At 52.8% G+C, this 19,787-nt stretch overlaps 1 protein-coding gene across 1 annotated transcript; it reads left to right on the top strand.

Moving 5' to 3' along the window:
* Positions 1–7,537: 7,537 nt before the first annotated feature.
* MIND_00391400 (uncharacterized protein) lies at positions 7,538–9,573 on the top strand (the record flags this gene model as incomplete). Its single annotated transcript, XM_037360743.1, has 9 exons — positions 7,538–7,597; positions 7,642–7,966; positions 8,014–8,091; positions 8,137–8,389; positions 8,436–8,513; positions 8,565–8,715; positions 8,772–8,881; positions 8,928–9,068; positions 9,120–9,573. 9 exons carry the CDS (start codon positions 7,538–7,540, stop codon positions 9,571–9,573), a joined length of 1,650 nt encoding a protein of 549 aa, XP_037223628.1.
* Between the last annotated feature and the right edge of the window lie 10,214 nt (positions 9,574–19,787).

The raw sequence follows: 19,787 nt of genomic DNA, 5'->3' as shown, positions 1-19,787 counted from the left end.
GTGCATCCTGCATCAGATCGAGATTGAGTCGTGGGAGACACCTGAAATGAATCTCAAGTCAAGAAGCACAAATTCGTGTAACTTACCCCCAGACCACCACATGTCGGCTTTGGTCGAGTCTGCGGTCCAAATCGTCCAGCAAGTCTCCAGCTTCGTCGGTCTTCCCAGTCAGGAGCGAGCGAATCCAGAGAAGGGAATGGTCAACGAAACCAGCACACCGTCGACAGAGTTGGCAACGGCGACTGCCCTAGGGATCCGCACGAGGAAAGGTCCTCGCAGCTATCGTGCTGTGGTGCTGAATGAAGACGCAAACAAAGGAGGTGGACACGCCGAGCAACAGCCACTGGCTGAAGCAATCGACTCGACACAGGCGATCGAGGCGGCCGCCCATTGCAAACAAGTCTCCGCTGACCAGACGCGGATTGCCGATTTGGAGAGTGTCGTCAAGAGGCTACGCGCAGAGCTTGACTTGTCAAAGGAGCTCAACGCTCGGAGCGCTACCATCGCTCCCGACCGTGTCTCCTCTGCAGATGTCACCCGCAAACTTGCCGATCTGCACTCCGAGATTTTCCAGATCGCGGCGGCCCTATCCGACTCTGAAGCATATCCGCGCGCACAAGCAACTCCTCCGCACACACTCCTGCAGAATGTCGGAAAACACTTGTTCAGCCTCGTCGGTGATGAACTGGCAAAGTATCTTGCGAGTACGGAGTCTTCGAATGTCCCAGATATCGTCGTCCAGATGCTGCTGCAGGCTGTGATAATTGACTGGGCTTATCACTTGGTTGGGTCGTGGAGCTCTGGAGTTGGAGGGAGTAGAATGGATCACATGTTTCGGCGTCTGTTCAGGGAGGTATGGAAGAATGGTCAGTCCGTGCGATAAGTGACTTGATGTAACTCACCCGGCGCATTCAGAGGACTCAAAAACAGCATCTCACTGGAGAGTGACGACACGAAAACATGCTAGGACTCTCTTTGCCCCGGAAAGGTACGATATGCGGGCGCAACTTCTCTCTTGCCTCGCAGCGTTCCTTGGTTTGTGGAGCCCGACGTGGACCATAGAGACGGTCGGAATAGCTGTGGGCGAGAGGATTGCAGCCGTCGTTGCCGCCGCACTCGATCTGAATGCCGTGCTCGGGGCCCAAGTAGTGTCGGATGATTTGGAGGTCGTGATGACGCGCTCTGGGACGCCCTTTGATCCCCAGGCGATGGAAAGCATGGAAGGACACGATTCGGGGAAGGTTGAAGGCATGGAAACGCGGGATTCAGTCATCTTGTGTGCCGAGCTCGCTCTTGTCAAGGAACGGGTGAACCGTGAAGGGGGCAGCGTGCAGGAAACACGCACCGTGGTTGTCAAGAGTAAAGTGTTGCTGAGATCCGAGCTACACGGAGTGCTTGAGTAGGCGGCTTTGCGACTACTCCTTAGGAGTACTAGTAGGTACCGTTTGTACACAGGTTGGCAATGAGAAGAGAGCGAAGAAGAAGAAGAAGAAGTGTGACAAGATAGTCACAAGGGTGCTTCTTTCTCCCACACAATGACATAAGTGTGATGATCATCCCAATCACATTGGGGTTTCGGTGAAAAAAGTGGTGTGAAGCTGAACTTTTTTTGTGGCAGATATGGACCAAAATAACTGGGGGCCGATTCTTCCATAAATTATGGCCCTGATTTTGGTGCACATGACTTGGACTTTACCAAACTCAACATTTACTGGGGCTTTAATAACATCCAGATTGAGGAAGGAAACCAGCGGACTACTGTACTCGTCTGTATAACTACAACCATCACATGACCATAACACACCTGAAATGCAACAACGCGCTGAGTGTTATGCGTTACAATAGCCCAACTGGACAACCAGAAGATCAACTAACCTGAGTTTCAAATATCAGGCCATCACTGTGCTTGATCAAATTTGAAGCAGAAAAACTACAGAAAAGTGGTATAACAGTATGGTATAAAGATATGAGACTATACTCATATCAGAACACATCAAGACAATATAACTACCTATATACTAGTGAAAAAATTATCTGAATTTAGAAAGAATTAGAGGATATATTGCTGACACACGGGAAATTCAAAAATTTCTTTTCCCTCTTAAACATGTATTGAATATACATATTTAGATACATGTTTCCTCAACCAAGAAATATGATATATTAATCATTTCATAAATGACTCTTCTTTATCAAGCTTAGTATGATCCAACTCCATGAGGATGGGAGCCGGAGGTACCGAGACGGGGGCGCGGGCCGCGGGTGGCGCAGGTGCGGCCACCGGGCGGATGGGGAACGGAGTTGCCAAACGGGCGATAGGGAATGCGCCACGCGGAGCCCCCGAAAGGCGTCCGCAGGGAGGTCCCTTTGATGAGCTTCGCCCACACCAAGGCTTCATATTGGCGGAAAGCCCGAGTGCGCCAGCCCAGATAGTCACGGAGGTCTGGGGGGGTCGTTCGAGGACGTGATGCCGTTGTTGATCAGGGGGTCAAGTCCATGGCGGGACTTGGTCACCTTAACCAACGTGTCTTCGAATCCGGCGAGGTCCATTAGGTCCTCGAAGTCGTCGGTGTATCCGTAGACGTCCCGCGTTCCCATATGATAACCCGCGCTTTCTAACTTGGCGAGCACGAGGTCTTGCTCGTTCTCCTCAACGAACCGAAGGCGAAACTCGGAGAGGAATAGGTTCCATCGAGGGAAGAGGAAAGGGGTTTTGCTTCCATGACACTCTGCTCACTGGTGTGTAGGTCCCTCCGCCATATAGGACATGGCGTAGCGGACGGCCTTTTCTTCGCTCGGCTCTCCGTTGACCACGAAGGCCTCCGGGGCAAGCCGGGCGTAAGTCTTGACCGCGTATAGGAAGGCGCGGCCGCGTTTGCGATCTCCGTTAAACGCAAACGGGGGGTTTGGCTGTAAGACCAGTTTTGAGGCGACAGTAATGTCACCAAATAACGCATCCGCGTCGGGGGCATTCGGAGATGCCGAAGGCGGTTCGGGAGCTGCCGAAGGTGGTGCGGCAGCGGAAGCCTGGGAAGCAAGGTGGGTAAGGATATTAGTTAGGTTGTCTAGTTTCGCCTCGAGTGCGTCCATGCGCGTGTCAGCGTCCAGAGCAGCTCCGGTAGACATAGCGGGTGCAAAGACAACAAGAGCAGAGGAGGAGGGGTCAAGTGGCAGGGGCGGTGACGAGGGGGGTACGGACTCGTAAGCCTGAATCAGTGCCAAACCTGGCAATCTTGACCGGTTAATCCCGTAGAGAGTTTCTTCTGCTGTAAGGGCAACCCTGGAGACTCCGACGAAAGCCTAGCAGGGGAGGATCCAAAGCGTGAATAAAAGCTACAGAAATACACGGAGGGACCGACCTAGCAGGGGAGGATCCAAAGAGAAGAAACTCTAAGGGTCTGCCTGCTAGGGCGCCAACTATATACTGGTCGTCCGTAACTGCCGACGTAGAGCGGAGAAGGCCTGAGCGGCGTCGCAGGCTCTGTCCCAAGGTGATCGTTGGGAGGGTCTTGACGGATCGGTGATTGTGCGGGCGAAGGAGGCCGTGGACGATGGTTGGGGTGGGTCGGAGTGTCCGAGGGGGCGCCGGTCGGATGCGCCTCGGATGCGTTCGGAGGGTCCGAAGGAGGCCGAAGCGGGGGTTCCCCTGACAGTTAGCAATGAATAAATGAGGAAGCGGCAAACATACAGCACCACTGCTAGTGCCTCTGACACTTGTGTGGTCAACCATTTTGATATCTGAGTCGGTGCTGGTTGAAGTGTAGGTGGCGAACTCGTCCTCGACAAGATCTTTGGCCATGTCAATCCAGTCCTGATCCCAGTTGCGTGTTCTGAAGTATTGAAGCTTCAGACTGGGGTGGAGAACTTGAATGATGTCAGTTCTGCGGTGATCAATTGAATAACCATGTACCGCGAGTAGTATTTATTAAAGGTGGCCTTCGCGAGATGCAGTGCCTTGCATATTGCGGGGTCAACGATTTGGATGTCAACACCGGACGCAACAGTAGTTGTGATGAGATCATCAATCTTATCCATGGTGGGAATAACGTTCGCAATGGTGCTTTTGTTGTCGGCCGAAAATATGGTAGTTGCATTCTTAAAAACCTGGTTGGCAGTTCAGGTTTTTAATCCCCAGTAACAGCATTGATGATGTCCTTGTATTCGAGGGCAACAATGAGCATGTTGTACGTTGAGTTCCATCGGGTGCGCACATCCCACGGAATGAGACAAACACACATCTTCTCCTCGTGACACGCTCTCTGCCAGGCGGGCAGGGTAATAGTCGTCGAGTTCACGATGAAGAATGCCAGCTTTTGAATCTAAAAGCCTGTATAAGTAATGGAAAGTAACACAAGTGAATATGCACCCTAGATATCGCAGTCTTGAGCACCTTGGATGACTTGGTATATGTTGCTTGCTGTTTGTCACTGAGGTTGTCGTATGCATCACCGTCCTCGATATCGTCCGAAAGTGCGGTCAGAATTGACATATCTAAGCCCAGTTATCTGCAACCGGGTAAATCGAAGCAAAACAGACTGTCGCCGGTATCCGCAAGATCTGGAAGCGAGTCGACATCATCCTCTAACTTGAGTGGTAGTATATCATCATCTCCGAAGTCTGAATCTCGATTTGTCGTTGACTCCTCGACCCCGAATACGAGTTCGCAGAACCCTACACTCCGCCTATCCGTCGAGGCGACAGATCTTAAGGAGGGGTTGGTGTAAGGGGAGAGCATGTGATGTAACAGCTGTGACTGATCACGTGACTGGTCCGTGCGCAGATAGCCCTGTACTTAAGTAGTTGGCCGTGGGGTTGTTCCCCCGGCTTTGGTATCAACTAGGCACTTGGACCCTCATCCCCTGACACCTAGATGCTCTTTATCGCCAGAGCGTGGCTTGTCGGAAGCTTAAAGACCTCAGTGGCTGAACCACTTGACAAATGAATTGTATGTAATCTCCCCCCGGACTGGTAGATAATCAGAGATGCTTGAATAAGGTTGCCGATCCTGCAATTACTAGCACAATGAGTGTCAAATTGTTAGAATATACGCTATGTACAGGACTAGGTCTCTGTTTCTCTAAAGGAGTGCATATGGACGACCCATATGAAACACATAAGTCGCTGAAGAGTGTCACGGTGATACATCAACTGACCGTTGTACAATGTGGTTAACAAGGGGGACATCCTCTACATCAAGGTCAATCAAGGGAATGATGGCATGGAGCGTGGAGCCATCCACAGTCCCACCATGCTTGACAACAACTAATGCACCTGACAGAGTTTTGATAGTGGTGGGTAGCAAGGCAGAAATTGCCAAGTTCAGGGTGAAGTGCGTCTGTGAAAGCAATGCATCAGCATGGTGAAGCCCAGGTTGCCTAGTTTTGCAATCTTGACATAGGGCTTTGGGCATTCTGGACAGTCTAAAGTAGAACAGGCAAAGAACTTCGATAGTATTGTGCTGTTCGAGAGCAAGGTGTACAGTGTGTTGGTGTCAAGCGCAATTGTGGTGGGAGCTATGTCGCCACTCGGAGGGTAGTGCATGACCCAGAGATTTTGAACGAGTTCATACCTGTACAGCCATACAATTGAGACGCAACCTGTATCCCCATTGTACAGAGTCCTGTATAGGAAAACGGAGCCTGCTGTAAAATGGGTAAAACTGCAATAAGTTTATCTGGATGAGTACCATTGGCACATGGAACACACCTGCCCAGCCCACGGTGCTAGATCGGCGGCCAAGAGATAACACCTCAACGACTTGCCTCCTCTCCCCCCTACAGCCTGGTTCTGACTCGAATCGTACCTAACCAGCTGGAACTGCAACCACACCCCGCCTAAACAAAAGAGGGGAACACTTCTGAAGAATACAAGCCCTGGATTCTGACAAACCCTCTCCTATCATTCTTAATAACCTTTCTTTAAATTCTCCCCAATAATAAAATCCTTTTCCCTTAAAACACATTTAGAAGGGTAGTAGATATCTGTGCATATTGCAAAAAAAGAGAAAAAATAAAAATAAAAAAAAGAAATGAGTAGCATGAAGCCTGAGCAAACGGGACAGTCAGGGAAGCATACAGGCAAAATTCTGAGTGGGGGCCTAATAAATGTACTAGCTGGAGGTTGGCATCCAATGAGCAAATGAATGATAAGGCAGCTAACCCTCAAGTACGGGCATCCAGTAACAGCCCATCTACTAAATAGACAGCTTATATTTCTTGTGTGGACCTCTATTATCTACCACAAACTTACCTATAGGCTGTGAAGAAGATATACCTGAGCAATGTGCATCAATAGATAAAAAAGAAGTAACTGAGAGCTGCTGATGCAAATACTATAGGGCCATGTACCCAGATCTGATCCTGTGCTCCACTATTATACTAGCCATTAGTAAAGATAATCTACCAGTTACTATCCCAAGTGGTCTACAGGGTATATATAGCCTGTTCTGAGAATTTGTGTCTGTTTCAGGTGCACTTCAGCTCTGTACCTCTACTAACCGCAGTTCTTGTGCCTTCAACCGACCTGGCATGATAATGCTGACCTTCTTCCATGGCGCATGGTGTAGTTGGTTTATCACGCCCGCTTAGCATCGGCGCTCTCCTGGAGGCACCCTAGTCGCTGCGGGAGGTGTTGGGTTCAATTCCCAATGCGTCCAGTTTTGCCCCGCTAACTTGAGTGTTATCACCAGGTGCTCGGGCGCTTTCAAGGCGGCTTTGTCCCGTTCATTGCATGTGCATATCCGACGGGTGTTCAGAAGAGCGCGGCTCCTTTTAATTTCTCCCACGCCTTCCTCCTCCATCATTTTCCCGCAGATATCTCCATTGTTTCTCGTCACTGCCTACTTATTTCCAGTTTATTACTCCCTTCCAAAGTTATCCCGCCCGTTATTTTGTCTGTACTGTTTACTTCTGTTCTCGCTGTGCCTCCTGAGTGTGGACAGAGACACATTCGGTCACGTATCACGTTACGGCGTCACATCACGATCGGCCACGTCACCGAGCAAAATTTCTTCTCTTCTTCCTCCCACTGTCCCTCATACATGGCACACCCGGTGCGCACTCGCCGGAGCCTACGATTAGCTCAACCACGCGGCTTGTCACTCCACGCGCGTCCCTCAGTGCCGCCTGGAAGCTCCAGCGGCCAAAACGACGCCCCGGCACTTCTCCCGCCGTCGACATGCTTTTCTGTTGGCTCGGCCGAGGCAGGTGTTGCCCGAGGGAATGTTCTTGAGAAGGTGCGTTGGACGTAGCGTATTTTTGGTGCTGCTGACTCACGCCTGGCTGGCAGAAGCTGGCGACGTCATGCGGGGCCCTTGCGATTCCACCGCGTAGCTGGGGAGGCTCGGGCCCGGGGGAGCTGCCCGACGACCCCCGGGTGCGGTCGGCAACCTGGACTGTCGCACACAGTCGGCCGAAGCGCAGGCAGGCGACTCGCTGGCTGTCCGGAAGGTGCCGCACGCGGGTGGCGTCACGTCAGCCCGTGTCGCTCCGCGGCGTATAAAGGCCACGCAGAACAGGTGCCCTGTCGCTCTGCACACATGGCGGATCCCACCACGAATTCGCACACCTTGCTTCTATCGGCCGCGGCGCTGGGCCTGGTGCGCTTCTGTCTCCGCGCAGTTGCTGTGCTCACTTGCTGCAGGCAAACCATGCATACCTCCACCGTTACGAGCCCCGGACGGCACACTATCCGCTCCTCTGTCTGCTCCTCCAGCCGCTGCTGCTGCTCGCGCCGCCCTTCCTGTATACCCTGCATAGCGTCCTTGCGACAACCGGAGTCTTCTTCACCACCCTGGCGCTTTCTACAGCGCTCTACCGCCTCTCGCCGTGGCATCCGCTCGCACACGTGCCGGGTCCGCCGCTCGCGAAGCTGAGCAAACTGTGGGGCGTGCGCCTCCAGATGAGTGGCGCGAGACATTTGGTGTTGAAACATTTGCACGAAAGATACGGAGACGTCGTGCGCATAGGTCTGTGGCCTGATACCTCTGTTGTGGTAATTGATTCACTATTCCAGGTCCCAACGAAGTGTCCATTGCCACCGCCGATGCAGTCAAGTCCGTGCTGGGCAGCGGCGGGCTTCAGAAAGGCCAATGTATGCATTCCGTCTGTCTCCGTCCCTCTCTGCTCACAGCCCCAGACTACGACGTGTTCGGCGACGAATCGCTCGGCACTGCGAGCCTCATCGGCCTGCGCGGCGACACACACGCGGCCCGGCGCCGGATTTGGAACCGCGGGATGAGCACTGCATCTCTGCGGGGCTTCGAGTCGACGCTATCCAGCCGTGTCCGCGGCCTGCGCGACCGCCTCGATGACTTTGCGCACAAGGAGACCCCGGTGGATGTGTCGCAGTGGCTGATGTACTTCACCGCGGACTTCATGGGCGATATGGCGTGCGTCGCACCATTGCACTCAGAATGATTTCATTGATGTTTGTAGCTTTGGCGGCGGCTTTGAACTGATGCGCAATGGGAAGGACGTGGACGGGACGTTTTCGGTGATAAAGATGGGCGTCAAGTGCGTCCCCCTGTTTTTTCTCTTCGGCCGCCCGCTGATTGTTCGTTGCAGAGTTAGCTCCCTGATGGCGCAAATCCCGTGGATCGTCCCGACGGTGAACCTGCTCCCCGCCGTGCAGTCTGTTCGGCAGTTTGCTAGGCAGAGCGCGAAGCGACGCATGGCGGCGGGGCCAAAGGGGGACAAGGACCTCTGGTACCACTTGGTTCATATTTTCACTTGTTCATTGGTGATTTTAAACGCTTGTTGACTGGGATATAGATGGACGAGGAGGGCCACGAGAAAATCAAACCCACCGTGCCCGAAGTCGTGCTCGACGGGGTGCTAGCGATCGTAGCTGGCTCAGACACGTCGGCGATGACGCTCAGCACGTAAGTTCACAGTCCATTATTTCCCCAGGCTAAGCTGTACGTGCAGATTTGTGTGGTGCATGCTAACACACCCGGACGTCTATGCACGCGTCCAAGCGGAGGTCGACGCGGTATACCCCGACCGCGACGGGGATGCCTTGTTTGAGGCCGAGCGTCACGACGACCTGCCGTTCCTCACTGCTTCTTTGTGCGTCCCTTCTGCCTCCAAAGCAACCATCCTGATGCGTATCTGTCCTAGGCAGGAGACCCTGCGGCTGTATCCCCCCGTGCCCACTGGCGGCGCGCGCCGCGTCCCGGCCGGCCCGCCGCGCGTGATCGCCGGAACCCATTTCCCGGCGGGGACACAGGTGGTCCTCCCGAGCTACGTCGTGCAGCGCAGCCCCGCGCACTTCTTCCCCGGCCCGGAGACGTTCGCCCCCGCGCGCTGGCTGCCCTCCGGCGCCGGCGCCGATGCCGGCGGAGTGGTGGACGGCGCGGCGTTCCTCGCGTTCTCAGCCGGTGCGGCGAACTGCGCGGGGAAGCGCCTCGCGTGGCGCGAGCTGCTGATGGCGGCGAGCATGCTGGTCAGACGGTACGAGATGCGCTGGGCCGCCGGCCTGGAGACGGAGGGCGAGGCGTGGGTGGACACGATGCATGATTTCTATGTCACGCATGCGGGGCGGCTGATGGTGCAGCTCCGTATGCGGGCGTAGATCTGGCCATGGGGCTTCGTTGGAATTGGGAGTTGTGCAGATCTCCCAGATGAGAGCAGATGCGGTTATTTGTTCAAGTTTATTCTTTGACCTCCACATTTTGTTTCTTATCACTGCGGAGATTTGGTTAACAGCAAACAGTTTAGATGCCTCGGACGATATGCCGCAAGTGGTAGCGCTGGCACAGTAGTAGTATTACTCTCTGTCCACGTTCACACTCTTAATTAACTTCTCCCAAGCCCCCAATTCCATGACTAACACAAACATTTCGTCGTTGTTTCGTCCAAGGTACGAGACGATTGCTACGTACATCAGTACTAGTGCGCCTTATCCTAGCCCAAGGTCGACAGCGCGGGGCACGACCACGTATGCTAGCGCCCCAATCAGCATGGCAGACATATCGGGGGAGAAAGCGAAACGCACATCGACGGTGCCCGGCGTGCCCTGCCACGGGGCCAAAAGAATTCGCCGAAACCCAGGTAGCGGCGCGAAATCGGCGGGAGGCGGCACTCCCGGTTTTTTTGTAGACAATATCTCCGCGAGTAGTGCACATAATGACATACTTCATACACCATTCGATAGAGTTCACTGAGCTCCTCCAAATGCACTACTGTGCGGCTCGAACGGTGCCTGCGTTGGCGAGCATTTGTCTTAGAAAAAGTCGGGGTAGCGGCTGGTCGCGGCGGCAGGCGGAAGTGATAGGGTGTTTTGCCGATTTCTTTTGGGTAGCGGCGCTGGTTAGCGGCGATGAGGCGGCGGGTATCGGCTCCCCCACATAGTGGTAGCGGCTCTGGTGTGACAGGTAGCGGCTCCCAGCCAAATGAGGAGAGCGGCAATATGGCAGTACTGCAACCCCAGTAAGCGGCAGTTGCAGCTGTCTTTCAACTACTGCCGTCCTCCTTCCACCACCACCATTGCTAGCCTCTTCTTGTGTCGCGTCGCCGTCATTGTTGTCGCTTGGTCGTGGCCATCAACGCTCGCCGCCGGCGAGTCAGCGACAGCGGTGACACGTGGCAAGATCAATTTTTCTTTCGCTCCACCATGTCTACCACGGTCTGGCCTGCGTTCTCTTGCTCCTGGTCGTGTCAGCCGCCCTTTCTGCGCTGCGCCACATCATCCCTCGTACGCATACTCACCAACGCGGCCTGAGTGGCAATGAACTGGCAACGGGCCAACCTTAGTACCTCCTGGTTCTCGTCTATGTCGGCATTGCTGGCAACATGCCTTGCAACTCCACTCACTGCCTCACTCGCCTTCAAGTTCCGGCTGGCTCTTGTCGTTCTTGTTCGGCTTCGGGTTGCCGTTCCTTGTCACGGTGCCCGCGACGAAGTTCTTCCCGACCCGTTGACCTGCTCGGGCACTAAGCGCGAGCCGTCCCCGCCGCTGTTGAAAGTTCTGCACCCGCTCTTCTGGTCGCGGTCGTCTTCCTGGATGCGCTGCGCCACTCAGCTGTAGGGCGACGGGGCAAAGGCAACTTCCGGTGGGCCGCGTGGAATAACACACCCAGTCGCCACTGCCGCACGTGGTATTCGCGTGGCGTGGCAGAAGCGGCGCATGTACGCTCGTCGAGCAGGGCGTGGACGTGACGATGTACCAGTGCTCGCGGGCGGACGGCGTCATCATCAGCGGCACAATTAAGCTTAACGCGGTCAATGCAGACGTGGTCATCTATGTGACAGGCTTCGGGGACGTTACTGCATTTATCCGCAACAAGACACGATCGAGGACCTGATACAGCCTGTGTGGGTGCGGCGAGATGAACTCCGCTACCTCGGCATGAAGGGTCGGTGCTTCGTGACCGGAAATCTGAGCATAAGCTGACTCTACTACACCCACATCGCGCCCAGATCAAGATCAATCAAGAAGAGGGCTTTGTCAAGGATTGCAAGCGCTACATGAAATACCCAGGAGAGGGAGAGTTGTAGACACACAAATGGACAGCGTAGAGCAGAATATGGAGTCTTTTCTGAGCCAGGGTCAAGATACTCGCAAATACTGAGTTTCTCTGAGTCTGCAAGGCTATCGGTTCAATACTCGAAATCCTATGTGCCGCATCTGCATCGCAATGGCGGTATTGTGTTGAATATTCAGGTGTTCATGCTCTAATTCTCAATCCCCCAAAAATTAATCATTACTTAAAATGCCAATTTTGGAGGAAGGACTTTGAATTTAATGATGAGGTTTTCACTATTATATACTAGATGTACAGGGCTACGAACACCACCCAAAATCTCAAATCATAAAAATTAGGTACTTCGCCACTACCCCTTGTATGGCGCAATGGCAGCGCTGTCGCGAGAGTGAAGCAGCAGCAGACAGCTCCACAGTGCTAGATGGGTGGCAGAGAGCATTTCTAATATGTTTGTAAGGGAATGGGGTGCATATATAACCTTGTTAACATAGTGTCAAGCTAATCCCTCAAAAATTAATCATTACTTAAAATGGAAATTCTGAAGGAACAACTTCGAATTACGAGGTAGAGTCTTCACTATTGTATACTAGACGTTTAGATCTACCGATTCCTACAAAAATCTCAAATGACAAAAATTGAGTAGTTCGCCGCTACCTTGCCGCTACCCCTTGTGCGGCGCGCTAGCAGCGCCCGCGGCGACAGCGGAACAACATTAGATACTGCCGCAATCCTCAACAGCCGTTGAATGGCAGTGCTGGAACTTTGGGAGTGACTGCTCGTCATCGAGGCCAACGTTGCCCCCGACAGTGACAACTGTGACGATGAGTCAAATGACACATGATACACATCTTTCCCTCTCTCTTCCGCTCCACCACCACCAATCAGCGATCTTATACGGCTCGTCGTACACTGGGACAACGGACGCGCAGCCGGCAACACACTTCTCCTCCCTGATCCCAAGCAAACTTTGCTAGCTATGTGGGACTCAATTCTGCGCGTTCTGCGCGTTCTATGCCAATCCACTCGCAGTGTTTGCCCAACGACCATCACAGTCTTGCCCGCTTCCTTCACCTACTGCAGTCGCCACTCAGGCTCTCACTGCCGTGGCTGCGTGACTGTGTCGGCCGCCCTGCCGTGTTCTATACACACCCCGGGTGGCGGCAAGGTGCAGGCCGCAGTCAACTGGTCGGCGGTAGCGGCGGCTCTTCTGGTTTGGCCAGTGCTGAGTTGCGTCGAGTGCTAAGCAGCATCGGCCCGCGTTGACCACACACAGCTCCTCGCCGCCCCCGCCCACGGTCTCTGCCGCATGTGAACGAGTGTCACAACGCGAGTAGAGTTACGCGACTCGCCCGCACTGAGTCGCTGTACTGTACCTTTCCCTGGCTTCATATCAGCGTCGCGCCGAGCAGCTTCTATGTTGGCGGCCAAAGCCCACGGCCACACTCTCTGCCGCTTCCAGCCCGCCTAGCGTTGCAGATCCACCTGTTCTTTCGCTCACAATGCTCCACCTAGCATGCATATGCCGAGCCGCGCCGCTCCTACCACAGCAATCAGCTCCAGTGACCGATGTCTCACTGTTGCTGCCGTCGTCTGCACACTTCACAGGAAGTCCAAGCTTCCGCGCTGCCGTTAGCGCCCTCCGGCCTCACCGTGTTATGCCGTCGACTCTTTCGACTTCAGCGTTAAGACATCGGTCAAACGCCTCGTTGCGGGTCGCTCTTGCCATATATTAACGTCCACAGACAATACCTGGCACCCGTCTCGAGCAAAACGCAGCCGCGACCACTGCTTCGGAAACATCCTTTGGCTAGCCCGACGCCCATGGCCCCGTTGTCCACGGCACGCAACCTCCGACTCGCCTTTCCCCACCATCCGGGTAGCTGGCTCACGCCGCTTCAGTAGCTGATTGCTGGGCATGGACAAAAGGAACTTTGTGATGTGCAGGCCTGCGGATACTGCCAGTAGACAACTGAGCTGCGCGCGCGTGAGCCCGATTCGGAGGGTTCCCGCCCGCGCGCCGTACCGTTGGTGGTGCGGCACTTACGCTTCTCCTCCTCTCGCCCCCGGCTGTGCATCACATTCCCGGCGTCGCCGTATTGCGCCTGTTTGACGCCGCCTCCTACGGATGTTTGTACATTGGAATTCGTTGGGATTGTACAATATATGATAAGTTACATATTATAATCCTATATGCTACTGAGGATATACTGGATACCAAGAACATGATCTGAGGATAAATATCTTCATAATTGGATTACACAGAACTAAGGATATTGCTGTATTTATGTTCTAATTCTCAATCCCTCAAAAGTTCATCATTACTTAAAATGTAAATTTTGAAGCAACGGCTTCGAATTTGATAGTGGGGTCTTCACTATCTTGTACTGAACCTCCGGGGCCACCAGCCGCTATGAAAATCCCAAATCTTAAAAATCAAGGACTTCGCCGCTACCCCGCCGCCGCCCTTGTGCAGCGTGATGGCGGCGCCGCGGCAACGGCGAAGCAGCAGCAAGCCGTACCGCAATGCTCAAGAGCTGTTCGAGGTTAGTAGTGACCGCTGTAAAGAATCGAAGACTCAAGAGTGAATCCTAAAAATTAGCAACTTCGCCGCCTCCCGCTGTGTGACGGCGATGAGCTCGATGTGACGCAGACGACGTCGTGATGGGCACCGCTGGAGCGGAACCCATGATTGGAGCCACGCGGCCCAAGTGGCGCCTCTTGAACTCTGCTCGTTGTCATGTACAGCCCAATCGCACATCGAGGGTGAGCGGCGAAGTGCACATCCGTGTCAAAACATGCACTTCGCCGCTACCCAGCCGCTACCCCACCTTGTGACGGTGGCGGAAGCGTGACATGGGAAAGCGGCGATGGGGGTAAATGTCGCAGCGGTTCGCGGCAGGTAGGCGGCGCGCAGCGGCGAAATCTATCTGCCCCCTGCCACGTGTACGGCGACGGCAGGCCCGCGCAGCGGCTCGCGGTGACGGGCGTGTAGCCGTAGTCCGCGACGAGGCGCGCGATGTCGTAGTCCGCAAGGGCGGTGCTAGCAAGCCCATCAATCGAAGCGGACAGGGATGTTCACAAACGGGGCGTACACGTTAACATCTGCCGGGAATCTGAGTATTGAATGCAAGGGGAACGGGGAGTGACGCACCGGGCTCGTGCTCGAGGAGGATGACGGTGCCGTCCGTGTCGAACGGCGCGTCGTCGATGATGCCCTCGCTCTGGTCGAGCGTCGCGCCGATAGAGTCTTGCGAGCTGTGCGCATAAGTGGTCACGCTGATCAACGCCACACAACCGAAGAAAAACGCACTCGAGGTTCCACGTCATGACCGACATATTGCGCGCGTGCGCGGCGGCGATGCCCGTGTCATTGCAGTTCCCATAGGCTATGAAAAAAGATCAAACTGTGGTACCCACAGGTCGGTGAAGGACTCACGCGGGCGGAGCAGCGCCGGCTTGAACCCGAGTATCTTCGCAAAGGCATCTATTATCCACGTCAGCGGCGGCGGCCGGCGGGATGGAACTGCCTACCTAAGAGGAGGTCGAACTCGTTGTCCATGCGCGTCGAGGACACGTCCTCGAGGTCGGGCCACGCTAAATGGCCGCGACACGGCCGCAGGGCCGCGATTGCACAGCCACACGGCCGCAGGTCGGCCGTACGGACGTGGCTGCCACAGCAGAGTATAGAGCTGAGTGTAGGTTGGTTCAAGGGGACATGTAGTGCTGAAATGAATCAATTACGACTCGTTTTGATGCAGAGAAATGACTTAAGTATTAACATGTCGCGGCGGTACGGCGGCCATGTCGCGGCCCTGCGGCCAACTTCATGTGGCTGTACCTCCATGGCCGCAGCCATCCAAGATTTTGTTGCGGCCCTGCAGCGGCCGGGTCGCGGCCATGCTGCGGCTGTGCTGCGGCCATGTCACAACATCAGTGAGAGGGCCGCTACATCAGTCACACAGCCGCGACCTGAGTCTTTCGTGCTCCTGCTTTGTCGAATATCAACCTTCACGCACCGCAACACTCTCTGGAAGTCCGACAAATTCAATTCATTAATGAATCTGAAAGTCTGGGCCACACTGGCATTTCAATGTAGCCACGTTATTAATGTGCTACCGCGCGCCGGCGTGGCGATATCATGATCTCTTAATATTGCACCTCATACAAATCCTGCGCAAATTGCAACCTGCTCTGGTTGATGCCATACTTTGGCCTACTAAATAATTCTATGTCCCTGTGGCCAACCTGAAGCACACTCCGAGTCAGGCTGGCACTGGCATGCGCACAAACAATGAAACAAGAGGCACTGGGACATTGCCTGGCAGCCACACAGCTGAAGCAAGTATTCTCTTACCATTTGTCATTTGTGTGGCCACTGGCAAGCTTGCGGCCAACTGCAATGGAGCGTGACAGTCGTTGCGGCCATGTCGCGGCCATGTCGCGGCCCTGCGGCGGCTCTGCGGCGGCTGTGTCGCGGCCATGTCGCGGCTGTCGCGGCCATTTCGTCTAGCCCCTCGAGGTCCGCGTGCGACCACGTGTGCGCCTGCATCTCGACGCACGGCTGGGCGGCGGCGTATTTCAGGTCCGCGACGGACGTTTTGTTGTAGATGCACTTGTCTGCGCCACCGATCAGCCGGGCGAGAGAGCAAGATGAGGGCTTACAGTTGTCACCGTCTAGCATAACGATGACACGTGAGTAGACGGCGAAAACGAGAAGGACGACGCACTGAGGAAGAGCGTCATCGGGACGTTTTTGGCGCACATCGTGTCGACGAGCGGGCGCCTACAATCTCGTCAGCGTTCGAGGACGGATAAGATACCGGCCACGCACATGTTGTCAGACGGCCCGTCGTCCTGCACGTGGGTCATAAGCATACCCATTGCAAGATGCAGGGAGACACCCACAAAAGTGAACGCGACTTCGCCGGGGACGACGCAGTCCGTGATGACGCCCCCGCCGGCCTGGCGCGCCGCGAGGCGCAGGGCGAGGCTGCGCTCCGCATGGCTGCGACGAGCGGGCGTTTTGAGGGCGGCGGCGGCGGCGAGAGTCGCGACGAGCGGCAGAGCGTAGAACATAGCTGTTGGCTAATAGGGATGCGCTGGAGGGCAGAGTCAGGGTGGGCTGCCTTTATACGTGTCCTGCTCGAGAAGAAATTTTACGAGGACGAATTGCCGCGGCCCAGAAGCGTCCTTCTCGCCAGGCTAGAATAGGCCACCAAGAAGGCCCGGAAGGAGGGCAGCCCCGGAGAGCGTCTTCTAACGCCTCTTCGGTGGTGTAAACGCGTGACGTGGCCGTCGTGAGCGTAAGAGACAAGAAGTGTGCGTGTGCGATGAGTCAGCGATCGATCATGTCGGCTAAGAGCGATTGATGGATGTCGGGCTATATAGATGCAGGAAGAAGCGCTCGAGGAGGGCCGCTTGCGGCTGGATGTAGTGAGCGCAAGAGGCAAGATGCGAGCCATTAGTCAGGCTGTCAGCCTGAAACGAAAGGATCACTGACAAGTCGGTAATATCGTGGTTGCTGGTTCGGAGCCGGTTGAAACCAGCGTCTAAGATTGTGACAAACAAGAGTTCCTCTTTATTATTTTAACCACACTTAGTGTTGTCAAATAAGCAAGGGGGGCTTTCGAACCTGCTATATAAGGCACTATGTTCCCACGATTCGTGTCATGTGACCACGGATGCGATAAAAAAAATTGGGATAAAAAATTCAATATTTGTGAAAGTCTTTTTTTGCAAAAAGTTTTATGGATGTGTATGTGTATATGTGTAGATATGGATGTAGCTAGAACCTTCAAGCACACATGGCAGGCCATATCAACTCCAAGGGGGGCGCAAGATGCCTATCACGGCTATGGGGCAGGGGGGGGGTCCAGAGCCTAGAAAAAAAAAATTTTGTGTTTGGTGTAGGGATGCTTCAAGAGGTACTTAGGAGGCCTTAGGAGGCCTTTCATATGTAGATCTTCCATGTTAAATGCCATTTGATACCTTTGAATGCAGTGAAACCCAGTTTTTTTGGTGAAGTGACTAAACTTGTCACAGTCTTTGATAGCATCAACATATCATCATGATGCAAGAAGCAATACAACTTTATATGAAAGTTCATTTAAAGGCATAGGAACATTATAATAGCCTAGTTACAATTTAATTTAATCACATTTTCCATTTTCAAGACCTCTATCGATCATTTTGATGCGATTTTGATCGCATCAGTCACGTTTTCGTGGGAGATCATTACTATATAAGGCAGGAGGGGGAGGGGGGGGGTCCAGTGGGCGCAAAAAAAAACTTTCAGCCCTATGTATGTAATTTCCACCTTGCGCCCCCCTTGATCAACTCCTCAATATGTTGACCTCCCATCAATGACCTGATGATGGGCCTGTGACAGGGTGAGCTATCCAAGCTCATGGGCCTGAAAGTATATAGATATAAGTATGGGGGGTTGTGACATTAGAGTGTATATACTATATTTTCAGTGTCTTTACACCCATATAAGGCTGAAATCTTTCATATACAAAAAGTTGTTTTACCCCCTGGGGACCCCCCCCAAGAATTCTTGATCATTGACAAATTGGTGGATGTGACTCCTTAGAAAATGTCTAAAAGTTTGGGGGGGTTCTGGTAAGTCTGAGGTTGGCTTTGAATACAAAGTGGGTTTACAGAATACCTGCTACTTTCCTATGGGAAGGTGTTTTGCTGTTACTTCCACACTTTAGTTAGGGTGCAGTGTGAAAGTTTTTAGTGCCGGAGGTGCTCGCAAATGGCATAAATTGCCTTTTTAGGACAGAAATTTCAGTAAAATCATGTGACATGCAAGAAATTTTTGTGACACATAACATAGGAACTGGTTCAACTTAATTTCCCCCCCCCCCTCCCCTATGGGATGTTATGATCAATACTTGCCAATAGTTGTCCCGATATCATGTAACATATTGTCTCAAAACCAAGACAGTCTTCAAGAACGTCATACCCTGTTTGTAAGGGGAGCATGTGATGTGACAGCTGTGACTGATCACGTGACTGGTCCGTGCGCAGATAGCCCTGTACTTAAGTAGTTGGCCGTGGGGCTGTTCCCCCGGCTTTGGTATCAACTAGGCACCTGGACCCTCATCCCCTGACACTGTTCTAATACAGTTGTATCTTGCATTTTCAAAGTTGCACTCAGACACCAAGAGTAATTTGTTACTCTGCCAGTGAGGAATATGCCTGCATCATTTGGTATGCCAGTCCAGGGGGATTGTTTGGACAACTACCAGGCAGTGACAGTGATTAGAACAGGAGGTTCATCTGACACTTTCAGAAAGGGCTGGCAGAAATTTGTTGCATTTTCTGACTATAACAGATTACGAGCCAACTAAAGCATACAACCAGAGAGAATTAACCTTGTATAGGCTTTATACTTGCTCCTGAATAGGCTGGGCTTTCATTGACTCATAGCAGATTCCAATTAATGATAAAATATGATGGTCTGATTAAACTCTCCTATCATATAAGTACATCAAAAATCTCCCTGCCAGAAATTCCTAGCTTTTGTTTACATTAGAGTCAAGATTAAACAAAAGTTGCACCAGGCTTGTTGGAAGTTGCAGGATAAGAGATTGCCAAGTTGCACATGCATCTCTAAAGTTGTAAGTTGCATGTCTAAAGTTACAATAAGGAGTTCAAAGATTGCAAGTTATTCCTATCAAGTTGCTGCAGAGAGTAATAGTTGTCAGCCATGAAGTTGTGCATGAAAAGTTGCAAGTTGTGCAGAAAACCAACCAGTTGTATCATTGAGTTTTAAGTAAAATCAAAGTTGTACCTAAATTTTCACTGTTATGGGAAGAAGTTGTACTAAAAATTTCAATACAGTATACTGCCCTGTTAAGTGCCATGCAAGAACCGAAAAGAAGTAATGGAAAGTCCAAAGGAAAACCGAGTGGCTATCACAACACTATATCGGAGTGAGCGATTATACGTCTTGCAGCGAAAGCAAGTCTGAACAAATACGTAAACTCCAATGGATATGTTTGGAGAAGCCAAAAGTGATAAAGCCTTAGAATACAGATAGAGTCGGCTGAGAGCGGAGAGCGAGGCAAGAAACATTAATAACAAAACTGAAGTACAGGAGTGTAGAGTATAAGTATTTATACTAAGCGGTATATGACCTTGCAGGGAGATCTGATGAGGTCCGCAGGATCTTCCTGCTGGATAAGTACAAAGGCATAGTAAGTAAGGGGAACGAGAAGATATATATGAGGCAAAAGAAACAAGGCGAACACCTAAAGGATATAGGTAAACAAACCAAAGTCCAAATGGGTAA

The sequence above is a fragment of the Mycena indigotica genome (genome assembly GCF_014461135.1).
Source record: "Mycena indigotica strain 171206Taipei chromosome Unknown Mind.scaff0003, whole genome shotgun sequence".
Classification (NCBI taxonomy): Eukaryota; Fungi; Basidiomycota; class Agaricomycetes; order Agaricales; family Mycenaceae; genus Mycena; species Mycena indigotica.
The sequence above is the reverse complement of the archived record's forward strand: the minus strand, read 5'-3'. Positions and strand labels throughout refer to the sequence as shown.